The sequence below is a fragment of the Phalacrocorax carbo genome, chromosome 17, assembly GCF_963921805.1.
Source record: "Phalacrocorax carbo chromosome 17, bPhaCar2.1, whole genome shotgun sequence".
In the NCBI taxonomy this organism is placed as follows: Eukaryota; Metazoa; Chordata; class Aves; order Suliformes; family Phalacrocoracidae; genus Phalacrocorax; species Phalacrocorax carbo.
Genome location: NC_087529.1, coordinates 9,331,090 through 9,349,056, shown reverse-complemented (window position 1 = coordinate 9,349,056; position 17,967 = coordinate 9,331,090). Strand labels below are relative to the sequence as shown.

The following is a 17,967-nucleotide window of genomic DNA, read 5'->3' as shown; positions in this document are numbered from 1 at the left end:
TGTTACGGTAGTGGGGATTATTTTTTTTTCTATCTTAGGTGACACAGAGGTCAAACTGAAATAATGCTCTTAATGTCAAAAATCTAAGGACAGGCAAAGATCTAGTTTTTATTTTTCAAGAGTGGTTTGCATCATTACTTTTAAATGCAGTTGCCTGGTCTTTAGGTTATGTGATTAACTTTTACTCCCTGTGGGAAATGACTGAATTCAGGAGACATTTGTTTCATGTCATAACTGCTCTTTGTCTATCCATCCTGTGCTCCGTTTTCATGTGGTATGGTTTATCCCCAGGTAAAAGCAGCAGGCTTAACTTTGGTTTTGTTCTGGTCTGCAAGAAGATAGCTTTCCAATAGTCATATTATAAGCAATTTTCCGTAGCCCTTAAAGTTTTTGTTCAGGTGTTTGTTCCTTTGAGATCTTTGCCTAACAAGCGGAGCTGCCTAATGTCGCTGCGAGCCTTGTTTAACGTTCCCTTTCCGTAACCCTTGCAGCAAGCGTTGCAGTCAGTGTCCACATGAAATGTGAAAGCATTTGAAAGATGTTCCAGGCTTCCAACTTTCAAACAAGTTTGAAAGATACATCCCTTCGAAGGACAGGGCAAACGACTGCAGTTTAAGAAAGTCCAGCTCTGCCACGGAGCAAGTGCATTGCTGAAGTCACCTCCCTGTCCTGCCTGTCTCCCTGCCAGCCTGTTCCCTTGGCTGGTAGGAATATAAGCTTTTGGGGTTGGAACTGGCATTACTTTGTGCACATATTGTTTTGAGACCATTTATGCGCTGTTACTAGCAGAATTAGTTACTCTTCAGTGAATTTTTATGGAGGGGAATCACTGAGTTGTGCTCAAACACAAGGCCTGTGCCAGTCATCGCTGTACATGTATGCAGCTGAATTCCTGCTACCTTTAATGAAGGGTGAGTGCCAGAATCTAAAGAACTTCTCCTGCTCCTCTATAGACAGCATTGCTTGTTCTGTCCGACAAAAGGTTGTTATTTTCTTGTTCATTTTTTCCCTTTCTCTTTCTCTGACTGTAGAAAGTATAAGTGATTTTAGTGCAGATTTTTTGGAAGGTTTTCTCCCCCTCTCCCATTTCCTGAAAAGCTTGCATATGGAGTGAGACACTCATAAGCTTTTCCGAGATAAGAATTTAATTTATTTACGCTTCATTGTTCCAGGCATGGCTACAGACTGGTTTGGAAATTTGCTGTTCCAACTTTAACAGGTCACTGCATGGAAAGGAGCAGCTGGATTTTCCTCCAGAGCAGCCGTCAGCTGTTGGAAATCTCTTGATACTTCCCTGGCTTCTCCAGATTCAGCATTAACTACTTCTTCCTGTAACAGGAATTATGCTACGTGCTGCAGATTCCTCAGCTAGCAAAAGGAGTAGAGCGTAGGAAAGGAATAAGGAATACAGCATCGATAGCAGTTTCTGATGGGGCTGGCAGAGGCTACACCATTGCCCAGACTCCTTTTTACCTTCATAAGGACAACCTGTAAGAGAAAAACACTCTCCAACTCCAGCACGTCACAATGTTACTGAAGTAACTTGTGTGGCTCAAGCAAGTAGGCAGAGTTCAAGGTCAAGAAATGCAAACTCTTCTGTATGCTATTACATTGCTTTTCCTTCTCACCTCTTCCCCTCTTAAAAAGAGCCTCCATTACATAGTCCAATGTTCCAGTCAGGTAGTCAAGGTATGAAGGCAGCAGCCCCATTTCTCATCTCACGCTGACTATATAGCAGCGTAATTCTGCTGGCTTCGATGAATTTAGTTCCGATTTACGCAGTTAGAATGACCCATATGTTAAATCTGTATGATGACATATGTAGGGTATGTAATATAGCCAAGTAACTTTTCCATGAGAATGGTATTTCAGTGTAGCTTGACTTTCTTTAGAATACAATAGTGAAAACATCATATTGCATTAAGTAGTACTGAATTAATGTAAGCCGTGAGAGAGACAGAAATTCAAGCAACTTGCTCCTTTGATCTGGATATTTTACTGAGAACTAAGAGTGGCATACCTGGTGACTTTTTTGAGAAGTTGAACTGTTGGTTGCCTCTATTCTAGACTCAGTAGTGCTACTGTGATTTGTTCTTCAACACTAGCTAAAAAAATTTGAAAGCAGGTGTTTTGCTTGATCTTTCACATTCTTTTTATCAAAGCCCTCATCAGAGTGCTTCTTGCTATGAATTATGCACCGTAATTTGTCGTTCTTGAATGTCTCTCCAGTCTGTGCACAAAGCTGTGATACAGAAACTGCAAAATGCAGGAGTCTCCCAAGGCGAACAGTGCTCTAGGCTACCGTCAGCTTACAGTTCTTCAGCTTTGCAGGGATTTGATTGATGGATGTTTTGCATATAGTCACAATCAATATAATTTTTTTCATATAACTAAAACCCATTATGGGAAGAGAATAAAGTGAGAAAGGGAAAGAAAAGCGGAAAAACCCCACAGAGTTACCAGTGCTGGTTAGCAGAACTTGCAATTTATGACCTGTGAAAAACATGGGGAAATAACTGAAAGTCAGGAGGGAAGAGTTACTAGCCATGACATCATTAACTCAGTTAATATAAAACTTTATATTTATACGTTCACAATGAGAGACTTGTCTGCTGAGCTGATGGTCAAGGGGGGTGGATCCTGCCTTGGTGTAAATTGGCATGGTTCCACCTTGGATGTGTCAAAATATTTGCTGGCCTTTTGTATAGTTTTGTCCAGGCCAGGAGATCCTCAGTTCTGTGAGGTAAGCGCAACCCTTTCCTCTTAGCCTTTCAGGATAAGATACGAGAGATAGGATGTAAAACTTGTTGCTAGCCATATAGGCTGCGAGTAGCTTGAAGAAACACAAGATGAAGTTTCCAGATTCTTTTGACGCATTGTTGACTGTTTGCAGGCACTTTGTCTCTTTCCTACGTTCTGAACTCTGAGCTGTTCATTAAAAGGAAAGAAAGAAAAAGCAGTTTCCTCTAGTTAAGGCACTTAATCATATTTCTAAGATCCACAGATGCAACCCCCTGAATGGCCTGTTGAATTTGAGACTCATAGCCCTCCCCAGAGGATATTAGGGGATCATTGTTCACACATATAGCTTCTGTAATGATGAATGGGATTATTAGAGAAAATCCCCATGTGCATCGGTGAATCGAAAATCATGCAGTTCTTTTGCCTATGCATTCAGACTCCAATTCACAAAATAAAACAGCTGGACTAGTATAGGCAAGGCCAAGTTATCTGGGGGAGGGGTACATTATATTTTGCTCGCAAAGCGGTCATAGCTCGGGCAGCGTTTTGTGGTTTGTCCGAATCTGAGGTCACCTTGGTTTATGTGGGGGAAGGTTGTCACAAAAAATGTTCCGAATAGTGATTGTTTTTAAAGTTCATGTCAATGTTCTCGTATGACCTGTGACTTTGTGGTACAACTTTCCTTCTGAAATTTTTCAGTCTGCTCAGAACACCCCATGTTCTGGTCAATGCTAAATGTAATCGCTTGTTAATTGAAAAGTGATCGGGGAAATTGGTAGCCCTCTATAGAATGAAATATTCCATGGACATCTGGTGTTAGATGCATGTATCCAAGGGGTGTGAAATAAGAAATCAATTGTGTGTCCCCAGGGAACTGTAACCCTGTGAGTAATATTATTTTTTTTTTTTGTTCAGGGAATGTAGCAGGGAAGGGTGCCTTCGCTTTTGAAAAGTACGGAGGACAGCATCAGTATTGAGGTAGAGGATTCTCCTGATGACACTGTGAGCGAGCGAGAGTTGAGGACACATTGTCTTATGCAAAGACTGATGCAAATGGAGCAATCTGCCCCATCCAAATGTAAATAGGAGGTGGCTGGGCAGATATTTCAGCCACTGACTAACTAAAACATCAACCGAGCTTCAGAGATTAAAAAAATGTCATCTACCCTCTTGTAAGCAGAATGAGAATTCCATATGCATTCCCATCCTATGATTTTGTGTTAATCTTCCACTGGCTTATGATTTCTGAGGAGCTATAGATTGAATCCAGGCACGCTAGCTAACTAAGTCTAATTTCCGAGTGGGGGGTATTTTTTTTGTTGTTGGTTTTTTTTTAATTTTTCCTTTCAAATCCCTTCAATACCAAAGGACAAATGGATTCTCGGGCACTAAGTTAAAATACTACTACTACTAATAACAACTGAACATGTGTGCTATTTGCCAAAAGTTGAGAATCAGCAACGATGAAAGATGAAACTGCCCCAAGTTTCTTGGCAAAAGGGATACAGGCAAATATTTCAAAGGTCATTTCAATTTTGAAATTTGCTTCCTTGGAGATTGTGCTGTGGTAACATTTGCCTTCTAGATGTTATCAGAGAAGCACTGGAATTTCATAGTAACTGAAATTAAAGAATTTTAGGATATAGAGTCTGGTCGTTAAAGATATCCTGTCCTGCTGTTCTCATTAGCCTTGCTAGTCTTACAGGCATTTGCTGATCAGTCCAGTTCTAGCATTTCTCAGTCAACATGTTACATTGCAAGCTCAAAATGATTTGGTTGTCCCTATTCACTGATAACATGTTTGACTGTTGTCCTATTTGTCATCTCTTAGCCCTTCAATGAGCTTCTGTGTTTTTAAATTTACAAAAAAAAAAAAAAAAGGCAGTCATAAACGCAACTTTGCTCGAGTACTAATTGACTTTGCAAGTTAAATAGCGCTCTGGTATTTAACAGCAATGCTTCAGTAGCACCGAGGGACCACTCAGACCAGGGCCCTGTATAAGCGTTGAACAAACTCACAGATACAGCAGGACCTGCCAGATGGCAGCTTCTGCAGCCCTGAACATTCCCCTTTTTTTGCATGGGAATAATGGAGACCTTGAAGAAGTGCTGCATTGATAGATTTGGCAAAATATGTCTTATGTAAGGAACAGTTATTAACAGCTGAAAACTTTTCTCTCCCAGCCTTATTTCTTCTCTTTATAGCAGGGCTGTGCAACTGGTGTTTTCTGAGATCAGCCGAGTATCTGCCACGAGGTCTGCTTATTTTTTACCATGCTTCATTGGGTAAGCCTCCTGCCAAGTGTGCTTGCCCTGGCACTGTGTGCCACCTTCACTGATGGCGTGGGATCTGCTGTCCCAAAAGCCCGGAAGAGCGAGCTGCAATGTGGAACAGGGGGTTAGTGATATGATCAGAGCTGGTGTTGCTGTTCCAGACTTTGATTGCCCTGCTCTGGTTGGGACTGGAGAGGACTTGCTTGTTTGAATGCAGTTCTGGGTCTTGGAGAGCGTTCTTAACAAGAGGTTGTGCACTGCCTGATTGCTTCCCCAGGTTCTGTGCTATGTATTTCTTTTTCATGCTGAAAACAGCTTGTAAAGCCTTTGAGTCTTCTATAGCTCAAGGGTACCAGTGTAGGAAAATAAATATTTTAAGTTTTCTGTGCACCTTTTGATGCTATCCTAATTTTAATGTTGCATAATATAGTTGCAGAGCATAAAACTCTTGTTGCTTTTGGTTATTAGATGAATTCAGCAATACCAACTTTATCTGCTATTTCTAGTCTTGAATTCTGACCTGTCACTCACTGGGTGAGCAGGAAGGCTGTAACGCAAGCACTAGTAGGAAATTTCTTTGTGCTTTTTCATTAGCCATTGCAGCAATCTTGAATCTCATCGCCAGTCTTGGGAGCAGCAGCATGAGAGCTGCTGGTGGTGTGTTGTGCTCTTGCTGTTGGCTGCCCCTCCTTGGAGTATCTTGTAGCTCAGCAAGAGGGAAGTGAAATCTCTTTTCATTGCAAAAAGAGGGCATGTGTAAGAGCTCTAACATGGAGAATGGCCTTTTGTAAGAGGCCACGAAAGGAGACGGCTGCAAATTGACCTGTTCTCATAGAAGTCATCAAATGGCTACTCTGATCTCCAAATCAGAAACGGAGTGCCTGTTTCTCCGAGCAGATGAAAATGCCCCAGGGTATGGTCAGATTTCTAAGTTTCAACACCTACTTACTGCGTTTTTTTCCCTTATCTTCCTCCAGCAATCAGAGGTCATGTGGAACACCTCTTTTCATGGAGGTGAGCTGCAGATTGAAAAACCCACTGCAGTAGATCATGAGCAGGTTTCTGTTTTGACTTTCCAATTTATATCGCTGAAGACAAATTTTATTAGTAAAATCTCGGGCAACTCAGCAGTGGATTTTTAAGCTCTGACTGGGTGCCTGGAGCTGCCTTTCTTTGAACTGTCTTTTAGAGGAACTGCAGCTGTATAAATGGATGAAGACTGTGGAAAGAAACTATAAATATGGCTTTATTAAGGTGGGTTTTTAAATCAAAGTGACTTTTTGAAATATTTTAATGAACGTTAAAAACTATTTTCCAGTTCTTTCCAAGAGTTATGTTACTTTCAGTAATGCGGGGGACGGGGATGACATGTTATCAAGGGAACTGTGGCCATTGCACATATAGCAGTGGATGAGGCAGTGCCTTTTCTGTGGGACTCTTAAGTTGCCTGTCCAGTCAAGGTTAAAAATGACCAGGGACTATCATGCCTTTTCTGCTGCTAATTTTGGTGGTGCAGAATGAAGGTAGGTTTCATGGGGCTAGACAAGCACTGCTGGGATAGTGCTGTGTGTGTTGGGGGTTGAGGACTGAGGAATTCGTGGGTCTCTGGAGACGTTTCCTGTTGCCCTGCAGCTTTTTGCAGTGGGCAGTGGTGGATTGTGACTTACCAGGAATGTGACAAACTCACTCAATATATGTTTTCTTGCTAGAAGATAATTGAAAACAACGATTTAGCACATAAAAAATGTGCTAGCATAGCTTGATGATGGTTTAGTGCATTATATTCCCCTCATGTTCTTGTCACAGATGGTTTAGACTCTCTTTGCTTAAGTATGCATGGCAGATATCTGAAGCCCACAAGCCAACTGGTACTTCGAGTTGGCTGTCCTGGGAGTTAAATGTCGGTTCAGTAAACACCACTGAACTCTTGTTTCCTTAGCAGCTGGGAGCTAATGAAACTGTAGAAGAAGCTAGGGCTTTGCATCAGAAAAGACACGTCTGTTCCAGCTTAAACACAGCTCCATCTCTCCACATCTTGATGACTCCAAAGTTGGCTTCAGTGAAAACCAAAGAGACTTAGACTGAAACAAGGCAGCTGAGAGAATGGAGCAAGGGATAGGTGGAGAGGGGCATGGATGGTCATAGGAAAGTCAGGGCTAAACCACTGGCTTATTCTTGCTTATTCACCAGCATAAGGGCATGTCTTTGAGGAGAACACTGGACAAGGTTCTTTGCTGAAACCCAAGGCCATAGCATGAAGGAAATTGTTCAGAAAGCTTCTCGGTAGTAGTCTGAAGAGAGTAAAAATAGCTGTGATGGAAGCGATTTTCCTCTCGGCACGGATACAAGGGTATGCACATATGTATATGCATCTGTGTAAATGAATGTGTAAAAGAAAAGGCACTGGAGTACATCATCCAGAGGTGGTCTGAGCTAGGATTTCCATTCAGCAGAGCCCGACATGAAGAGGTTTTGTAGCAGCTACAGTGTTCTCTTTCAGGAGGCAGAGGTATTCCAGATACACTGTACCATCATGGTAAAAATGCCTTTGTTTTTGGCATAAAGGTAGCTACCCCTGTTTTTTTATTCAAGTGTCACATTTTACCCACTTGCAGTTTCCTGCTTGTATGTTTTGGCTTTTGACCAGGACCTTGGGCTATGTGTGCTCATCTGGTTTTGATAAAACATTGAACTTAGACAATACATCTTCTTGGACATTTCTTCCTGTTAGATTCTAGTGTGATACAAAGCAAGCAGTACTTGATCAGTAGCAGATACTGTTTTTATCAGGCATTGTTGGATGTTTATTAGCCATGAAAGAATTGTAGAGAAAACTTGCCACAACATAGACCAGTACAGGTAGGTGCTTCCTCTTCTGAGCCCTTCTTTTAGCCACTTTAGCAAAGGCATAGGCTGTAAAGTACAGTACACTTTTGAAGTCCATATTCACCTACTAGGCTGTAACATCTAACTTATTTGGCTGGTGTTTATCTTGCTTCTTTTACAGTCTTGTTAGTCTGCTACGAGAGATAAAATGCTCGTGAGATATTGAACAGTGGCAGATGAATGGAAGTAGCAACATCATTAAAAACCATCTTGTCCCGACATTTAGGTAGCATTTAATGAACGTGAGAATTTGCCATGCAGCAATATATTGGGTAAGAAGCTCTGTAAAAATAGCATTTTTCATGGTCTGCCGAAGGAACATATGCAATCTCTGTTACTATAATGAGTCTGTTAGCCTCCGTAATACACCTAATATCCCTAATATATGCAAGGAAAGGATGTACCACATCCACATTTAGTAGACAGTGGTTTAAAACATGAAGAAAGGTATTAATCTCACTGAAGTTCATCTCTCTGCTTGTCTACCTGTGCATCTAGCACTCATTTACACCAGTCATCTAGGTTCCCCCTTGGAGAGGGGAAGGTAGAGCAGGAAGAGGGAGAAAGAGGGATATCTCAGCAGCTTGAGCACGCCTGCCTGGTTTGCATGCCTGGCTTGGATGAGGGTGTATTTCCACTATCACCACATGGTGCAGCACTGTGTTAGCAATGCTGCATGAGCTTGGGATGGCTGCTATCTGTGTGTTAGCACCATCCTGCACAGAGAAATTGCCTTAAATCCAGGTACCGGTGTAGTTCTGCCTGCCGGCATAGCACTGTGTGTAGCCTAGTCTGCTGACACGGCCACAACGAACTGCTGGTGGGGTTACCTGCTTGTTACCTCAGGGTAAGAGCCTGCCCATAGCCCTTCCTATCATGCTGTGCTTTCAGTGCTGTCATACTGGTGGGTATATGGTGTCCAACTCACAGCACTCTTCTGGCAGGAGTGGTTTGTGTGTGGTAGCACACGAGTGAAACGGGTGATGGGTGAATCTCCATGGAACCTATCCAATTAAGTTGTTTCTTGTGCTATTGCTAAGCCTGTGTTGCACAGGAAGATCAAAGATACTCAGACTTACAGACTGCCATTGTTGGGAGGGTTTAGCCTGACCTCAGGATCTGACAGACATGTTTATCCAGCGTGAGAGAGGCTGGGAGACACCGTGCAGACCTCTTTGTTCTCAGATTTTTTATCTCTTTATGTCTCATCTCCTTTCCTTCATCCGGTGGACTGAGATGAAAGTTGTGTGCACCCCTCTGCAAGCTTCCTTATAGATCCAATTAAAATACCTCATTCTTGTAGCATATGTGAGGGTTGAGCCATTGAACCTATTCAGCTGGAGAGTACCGATCCTGGAGCTTTTTTTCTGTCCTAGTTCTGAGATTACGAGTATTCAAAACTGAGATTGAACACTTAAACTTTTATGGGAAAGGCTGGTGGAACTTAACATGCTATTCAGTTTTCAGCAAATTTTTGCTCAACGTGGAATTGAATCTTGCAATCTTAAATACTATACTCCAGTAAATGAATGTGGTAGAATCCCATTTAATTTGTATGAGTGGCACCCCCTAAAATCCTCTAGGCTATTTGAACAGACTGCAAGCCAAAAACCAGAGCTCTTTTTCCTAATTTTCCAGCTGTGCAAATCCATCCTTGGATATTAAAATGACTAAGTCGTTATACATTTTCTGTCTCCTGTATCTTGAACAGTTTGCTAGAATTATCAAAGACCTGGTTTGCAGAGTGTTGTCACTAACAAGTGGGTTTTTTCATCATATCTTAATCCCCAAAGTAAGAGATAACTCTCAAAGTAAAAGCTGACTGCAGTTTTCTCAGTGACACTGGAACACATGATCTGTCTCCAGGTCCTGAGATCAGAAGGCAGCTGACAAGGTTCATCGAAGATACAAAGACTGAGGGGGGAATCCTGCTTATACTCCCTGTATTGATTGTTCCACTGATTATAATGAGATTTTATTTTTGCTGGTACCATACATGTATGGAACAAGAAGAAATACACAACAGAGGTTTCTATTTTTTATTATTTTTTTGAAACATCACTCATCTAAGCCATCTCTGATTTAAAAAATGAAGTTGCTTTTACAGAAACCATACAAAACCGTTGTCAAGACTTATATGAAATACTGTTGTGTCCTAATAATAACTTCTAGCTGAAAAATCTTGGCATCCTGCAGTTTAGGAAAGGGTTTTAAAATTCACCTTCGGTTTTTGGGCAACAGGCAAAACATGTGGCTCTGTTTAGGAGCTATTTTCGTTAAAGCTTGACAATACAAGATGATAAAATACAGCTGCATTGTTTAAACTTTCAATTTAATTTCTGGTTTGTGTCCAAGTTGTTTCATCAATATGGCGCCATTCATTTCAAAACAAAGCTCTTGGAAGGGTCTCCATTACCCCACCATTGATCAAGAGGGTGTTAAAATGTGGAGCCTAATTATGTTCCTGGCCTGTTTGGAATTCCAAAATTGGATTTTTATAACTGTCAAATTTGCAATCAGGGTAACTTTCCATGACAATTAGTCAGAATTATTAAAGCTTTTGTTGCCAGGGAGTTATAAGTAATGGTGGTGGTTCACTTTTCAAGGCCCTGTAAGTGTCAAAGGCAGCATACGTCTTGAAGAATAGCCATTTGACTACAACATTGCCTATACTTAACTGCACCCAAATGTCTACTACTGTTACAGTCATTTTTATCCATTCTCCAGGGCTGAGTTGTTGCCACAACCTCTACTGCAGGCTCTGCAGATATAATTAACTACTGAGTTCTGCCTTGTTGGAACATGGGACTTGTGGAATTGTGACATGAGAAAGTTCATCCTTGAATGTTTCACTCAAGCTTAGCTTGGTAAGGGCCGGTACTCAAAAGGCTATTAATGCTGCTGATCTTGGTCAATTATTGTTTTGAATCTTTAAAATGAGCCAAACACAAATATCTGTACAACCTGTCTGCATGAATGCTATCTCTTCTTAGTCTGACCAATACCTTACTCACAGTTAAAGCACCTACTTGTGTATGTAACATTGAGAGTGTGCTGAACTTAGGATGTTTGCCCAGTCAGGACTTCCTTCTTGATACAGCTCTAAAAAAGTATATCCTATCTAGTATACTGTTCATCTGCGAGGTGCAGACAGACTCATCCTAAAAACAAAGGGGGCAACTTCTTAAACCAGTTAAGCTTAAGTAGTAGAGGTACCGATGTCAAACTATCACCTCTGCTTTTAACCAGGAAGCCAGAGTCTGCCATCTTCTTTTTAATACATGCCTAGAACATCTGTGTCCACTGACATGTATTTACCTGAATTGTTGTGTGATCGCTTTTGACAAAAAAGATCTGGAATATAGCTTTATGATACAGGGTCCAAGTTGTTCAACTCCCTAGTCCTGCAGAAAGCTTGCCCTGGAAGAAAGAGGGATTGTAATCAATTTTGTTTAATTAAATCAACCTAAACTAATTGTCAGCTAATAAAATAGTGTTGGTCAGCTCATAAAACAGAAATGAAGATTAAAAGAGTAGTTGCCATGAACAGGTGGTAACTCTGTTTCCAAGTTAGACCACATTACTCTCTGGCACAGGATCTCTGAGAATACCTCATATTCTAGTTTTTTTTAAAAAAATGTTTATGAAACTTATAAAATATAGGGCTCATTTTATAACCAATTTTCTATCTCACCTGCCAAGAGCAGTGGGGGTTGAGCCAGCACAAGGCGGATGCAGAGTTTTAGGCAGCTGTCCAGAAATGGATTCCCTGCACAGGACTGTGGAATACATTTCTACCTTTGACTGGCCTTTCTTTTGCAATTCTTGTGATTTAGTTTTTTCTTTCTTGTTGCTGTTACAGAAAAGACCTTGTAAATGTGGGGTTTTTTTGATGTCATTGATCTCAACCTGGCACTGTTGTGCAAAGGGAGAAACTTCCTATGCCGCACTGTGGATGCTGTTTAGATGGATCTTGAGTTAGTAACAGGATCCCTCTGGACTTGGCCCTTCGTATTTCTGTTGATTCTGCAGTTCTTGCAGAAGGCATAAAACATTTACCTAATTTAAACTGGAAAGGACTTAACTGGAATCTTTATCTGCTCCTCAAAGTAGAAGCAGAAGTTGGTGGTTTGTAGTTGTTGTTAATGGTGGAATAATGAAAAAAATTTACTGCAGAGTGGTGGTTATATTATTTGGTTAACAGTGAAAACTCTGTGGTTCTGAGAATATTGTCATGGCTTGCAGTTAGTTTGAATGCTCTGTAGTGATGCAAGGCTTTCGGAACCAAAGTGGCGTGTGGCTTACATCCCATACCCATCTTCTGTGACCACCCATTCCCAGAAATCTCAAGCAGCATGCACTTGGTTGCTCTTATGTTAAGTCCTCAAGCCTGGTAAGGCACTGAAAGACTAGATTAATTCTCTTCCACATCAGTCCTCTTTCAGGAGTACAATCACAACACAGTGTGCTGTATTGATACAGCTTTTTGGGGTTCTGGCTGCAATGATAATCTCAGTTAAAAGGGGATGTTTCAGAAGTTCCCACCCGAGTGTTTCAGCTGCAAATGCACAACACAGAGGCTGTGCAGCCTTGTGGCCTCCAGCATCTTGAATGGGGGCTTGACCTGGCTTTAATTTTCTGTCATGTATTGCTTTGGGACCTCAGGTTGGCCAGACTTGGCCTTAGGGTTTTAAAAATTGAAGCTCAGCTCTTGCTCTCTGTGTTCCTCTTGCATCTGATGTGCCCTTCTCTGACATGGAGGGCAGCTGCTGTGGTCCAAGATATCTAATTTCTAGGCTCTTTAAGACTTGCCTGTGATGCTTTCTTTGGGCTACTAGCTGACCCGGGTAACTGCTTTGCTCTGCCTCCTCTCAGAAGGTGAAGGTTAGAAGTTCCCCTAGCTGGCTGTCTTGGGGAGGTGGAGCAGGTGCTAGAGCTACATCCCAATCCTCACTTGCAATCGTGTATCTGCTGTAGCAAAGACAGGGAGCAGAGTGGTTTTGACTTGTCTTCCGTGAAGCAGGGCACTACCATGGCTTAAGACAGGCTTAAGACAGACCTATAGTAAGAGGTACAAGAGTTAGAAACCCATCAGATTTGGAAGGGTCAGGAGCTGGAGAATCTGGAAAGAGGTTTCTGTGGGAGGCTGGGACTCCCCCGTGTGGCGTCCTGAGTATGTCTGGGAGGTTGCAACTGCTGCTAACATGGAAGCAAAACTGGTCCTGGCCATGCAACAGGAAAGTCTCCTTTAAGAAGTACCGTGTTTTCTACCTTTGCACTTATAGTAATGCTTTGATCCAGCCAGGTTGCTGCCCTGGCTTAAGATACGTCCCAGATCCCCACTTGTCTGCTCTCTCCTCTGCAGCAAGAGGCGAGGTTGCAGTACATGCCGACATAGGTTGGAGCCAGCTGGCACTGGTAACGCTTGCAGGAAAGGCTGCAGCGTGGCCATCGCCATCTCCATAAGGGATTTCCTAGTGGCAAGCATTGTCGCCCAGCTCCCGCTGCCTGAGTTGGTGGGACTAGAAGCGGTGTGTGCGGTGCAGCACATGCTGTGGTTGCTCATCTCAGCAAAGCCATGGTGGGAATTTACATGACCATCCCCTTGGGTCCCTGATCAGATTTACCATATCCCTGCCAAATGAGCATCACTTGAACCCCAAATTTTGGATTAAAACAGCTGAAAAGATTCCTCACATTGGCAGTCCTGTGAGGGGCTTGGGGGTAGGTCCCTCTGAGACAGAATTTCTTTAAGAAAAAGGGAATAAGATAGGGTTGGTGTCATTCAGGGCAGTTTTCCGTTCATCCACATGTCCCATGCTTGCCCGACGTTATGAAAACAGCTGCTGAGAGTCACACCAGCAGCCAAGTCTCTATTTCCCTCAAAGGATAGGTTTAGGAGGAATGTAACACTGTGGCTGTGGGACTGGACTTGGCCCGTTATCACTGCTTGTGTGCTTTAAAGCCTGAGGTGACACAGGAGCTGGAGGAATATTAGAGCATCGGTCCTCAAAAAAAATGTGTGGGTTTTAGTGAGTGTCTGAGGGTCTTAAGGGACTCCAAGCCTTGCCCAGATTCGCACTGGTGTAATTGTACCAATATCTTCCATTCCTCCCAGTGAAGACCAGTAGGAGGACAATAAGCAAGCCTGCTGCTCAGCTTTCTAGGCATGTGTACAAAACCATCTAGGACCCCAAGCTAACAAAAACCATATTCAAAGCAATTATCTGATCTTGTTTGTTTGTTTTTAATGTGATGTTTCTAGACACTGGTACAACAATTGCACTCTTGTAAAGTCTTGTAACAGTTGTTTGTAGTTAGTATCTTCAAGATGATTTTATGTGTGCTGATCATGACTAATATACATCACTTCAGCGTGACCGTCATCCTCCAGTGCTGTGGGAAATTTTTGGTACTAAGATAATTATTTCCTCAGCTTGTTTAGCATTTTTCTTTTTCCTTTTTTACCCTTCTGTGCAAGAAAACACAGATATTGATTTGCTCATATATTGGGCTTTCCAGATGAGTGCTTTGTGGTTCACAAACTTAAATAATTAGGTCTTCACGGACCTCAGGCTGGCTTACAAAGGCAGTTGGAGTTGTTATCTCTGGTTTTACTCTTGGGGAGAGCAAAATCTTTAGAGGCAAGGTAACCAGCCCAGCTCACAAGCTTGCCCTGGCAGAGCTGGGGGCAGGCACCCCCTCTGAAGTGTACTCCTGTTTTCTAAACATTAGGAGATGCTGCTGTGCCCATACTGCTAAAGGTCTTCCCTCCCCCCCACCCCAACCTGATTCCTTCTCTTCTTGTTGTCACAAACTTGTTTTTTAGCATATGCACCAGCCGCTGGGCGGGTGGTGGGACCACTTTTTCCCCATAGCGTGCAATTGAGGCAATGACTGCCGTTATAAAAAAAAAAAAACAAAAAACAAAAAACAAAACCAAAAAACCAAAACCAAAACACCAAACCCAAAACCCAGACCCTCAAAACCAACCCCAAGACCCTTTTACGTTCAACCAGAACAGATTCCTGCAGCCTGTTTCATTCAGTAGTTTTTTCTGTGGTTGTATTTCTTGGAAGCATCACCTCTAATAGAGGCACGGGGCTCTTTTACAGGCTTATTTCAGCACTTTGAGAGCACGAGTGTGTGCGTCTGTGCATGCATGTCTTGCTGTGGGTGGGAAGGGGGGAAGTGCTGGCAAGAGCGCAAACGAGCCGAGTGGGGAGAGCGAAGGCGCTTTCATTCCTTACCAAGTTTTGCTCTGCAAGCTGAGTAAACTTTTTCTCTGCTGAACCAATGCTGTGCAGAGCGAGGGTTTGACACGTTCCCAGTGATAATTGCCTTGTCTCCCCCCCGCAGGTTCATCTGGCCGCCAGCATGGTTACTTTTCCAACCAGGACCGTAAGTGGGCAACATGAACATCACGGAAAAGCAGAGCCTAAGATTGAAGCGGGGTGGACTTCTGGGTGGGGGGCTGTGGCAGCCAGGGATGCCCTTTTGCTTGCAGGGGGAAGCATATGGGAGGGGGTCTGCGAGTCACTGCCTGCTCTTTGTCTCAGTTCCCCTCAAGTATCTGGAGGGCAAGGAAAAGGGGAGCTGGAAACGCTCCACTCCTCTCTCAGGTTCAGGGAATTGCCCAGGCAGCATCCAATGAGCACCTGGGAAGGTTTACCCATGCTTGCACTTTTCTCATTTTTCCTTGGGCCACTGTCTGAGAGAGGACACCAGGCTCTGCAGACCCTGGGTCTGTCCCAGGGTGCCTGTTGTACTCTCCTCCTTGCAACTAAAACTCACCCCGCTGTTTTCCCTGACCTGCTCATGCTCCTCATCAATCTTTGGGGGTGGTTTGTTGAGAAGAGCCAGAAGGGGACTTGGCTTGATGGGGTCAGCGCTGCAAAGCAGTCGGAGAGAAGCTGGCTGTGACCTTGTTTGCCATTGCAGGCTCTCCCATGAGGAGAGAGGTTTGCCAGCCATTGGCATCCACCAGCCTCGTTTCTCCTTGTGTCCGAGTGTTTCTGTGACACTCATGTTGGTTTCTCTGAACAGCCTCCCCTGAGAAAACCAAAATGGTTTTAAAGATTGAAAGTGAATGAGAGCATTTTTTTGTTGCTTGCTGGTGCATGAACTGTATGTCTCCAAACTGAAGGTAAAAGTGGCTTGTAAGCACTCTGGTGCATGTGTAGAAGCCCAACCAAGGTTTTAAATATGACCGTATATCTCCAGTGATGGCTAATCAATAAGAAGCAGGAATTTACATGAGAGTCTTTGTACCTGATGGCCATGTGCAGGTTTTGTGGAAGATGAAAATCGTGAGACCTTTGAAGCAGCACATATGCTGAGCAGACAAGACGTGTCAAAGGGCTGGTTTTGTGAAAGCAGCGGTAAACAAGGGCATGAAGAGCGCCTCTTTGCTCTCCTTGCTGAACACATACTCAGCAGAAAAAAAAAAAAACATCCCATAGCCCAAAAGCTCCTATGAAGCCTTAAGTTAGGACAAACATCTGTCTTTCTGCCCCTACCTCTATTGGAGACGTGCTTCATGCTTTAGCTGCAATTCATCTCTATGTGTGTGCTCTGCCCATGGATGTTACAGAATATGCCTCTGATTCCTCATTAACCGCAGTTGTTCAGCGTAGAATTGGCTGTTTGTCCCAGGCATAGCTGAGTGGGCAGTAGCCAAGCAGGGCAGAGATGGCAGCCTGGGAAGGATGTGCCTCAAATCTGCAGCACTCCATCCCTTGGGTGGGACCCTGAAATTGAAGATGCCCATCGCCTGCAGAGACCAGAGGGCATTTGGAGTGTGTAATGACTTCAGGTCCTTCCTTGAAATTCTTAGTTCTTATTGTATCAGGAAAAACATCAATGTCCGAATAAAGAAGTCAGGCCCAGCCCTTCTGGGAGAGAAGGATCCTTCAGGTCTTGTTTCTATTCTTGTTCTCTTTTGTACCCTCTTCCATGTTTGGGGATGCTATTGCTTACTCCTCTGTGTTGTTTGGGCATGTCCTGGCACAAGAATGCACTGCTTATCACATTGACCCTTGTATTGGAATGCTCATGCAGAAGAACTAAATGCCATGTGGAAGGACACCCAGGAAAGTAATGAGTCAGCAGGGATTACATCTAAATCTTCAGCAGTCCTTATGATTGGTCCTGCCGCAGGCCAGTCTTGTTTCTGGATTGTCTTTTTAAAGTGCTTCCTTGGTCTCCCTCCATTTTGTGCTTTAGTTTCTCCCTTGGTGGCTGTGCCCTTTCCAATATCTGCCCTGTTCTGGGTCCATAGAGGGCAGAATAGTCCTGCCCCCTGCATACCATGGCTCTCTGAGGAGACAAGATATTAAATTATTGCACACCTCTCTGCACCTTTAAGGTTTAATCCAGGCAAAATCCAACTGATGCTTTTATTCTTCTGCTAACCTGATAATGGGGGTTAGAAGATATTGGCTGGGGTTTTATAGAATTGGGGTTTTTTGTCTGGGTGTTTTTTTTTTTCTTCTGACTGTGCAAGGAATCCTCCTTATCAGCAATTTGGCCTAGGATCCCTCTAGTTGTTCTATGTTTGAAGGTGTTCCCTTCTATGGTTTGCTCTAAGTAATTTAGCTTCCAAATGATATGCTGGTTTTTAGGATGTAGGCTGAAATCTTTGGAAGTATGGGGCCAGACAGCAAGGCAGAGATGTATTGCCCCTAGTCTGGGATCCCACAACTTCCCTGGAGACTAGGTAACAAAATTTGTGCCGTGGAGGTTGTACGTGGCAGCACATGACATGAGGATTTGCTCTTCTCCTTTTTAGAAGGAAGCATGCCAGATAAATAGAGAACAGGTAGACTGAGGGCAGGAGCACTGTAAGATTATCCCCTTCCAACTGCAACATTCATTAACTTTGATATAGGCAGGACCAAGATGAAATAATGGAGAGCTAAAAATTAGGTCTGTTTTAAGTTGCAACAGAGATCTGGCTGCAGATGCTTTTCTATCTTTTCAAGCTAAAGAAGTTGAAAATGCTCTAATGCAAATGCCTGGATTGCTTGAATTTTGTCAGGAGCTTTCTCTATCCCTTGGTGATCT

The 17,967-nt window shown here is 43.1% G+C and overlaps 1 protein-coding gene across 8 annotated transcripts in view; it reads left to right on the top strand.

The window, feature by feature from the left end:
- The window catches only part of COL26A1 (collagen type XXVI alpha 1 chain), a 196,430-nt gene that overhangs the window by 118,533 nt on the left and 59,930 nt on the right, over nt 1-17,967 (top strand). The window contains exon 4 of one of the 8 annotated variants that reach the window (XM_064468201.1): nt 15,262-15,303. The exons of the other annotated variants lie outside the window; for them this stretch is intronic. Within the exon in view, the coding sequence (XP_064324271.1) occupies nt 15,262-15,303 (42 nt within the window). The remainder of the gene's footprint in view (nt 1-15,261; nt 15,304-17,967) is intronic. 8 annotated transcript variants of the gene reach the window in all.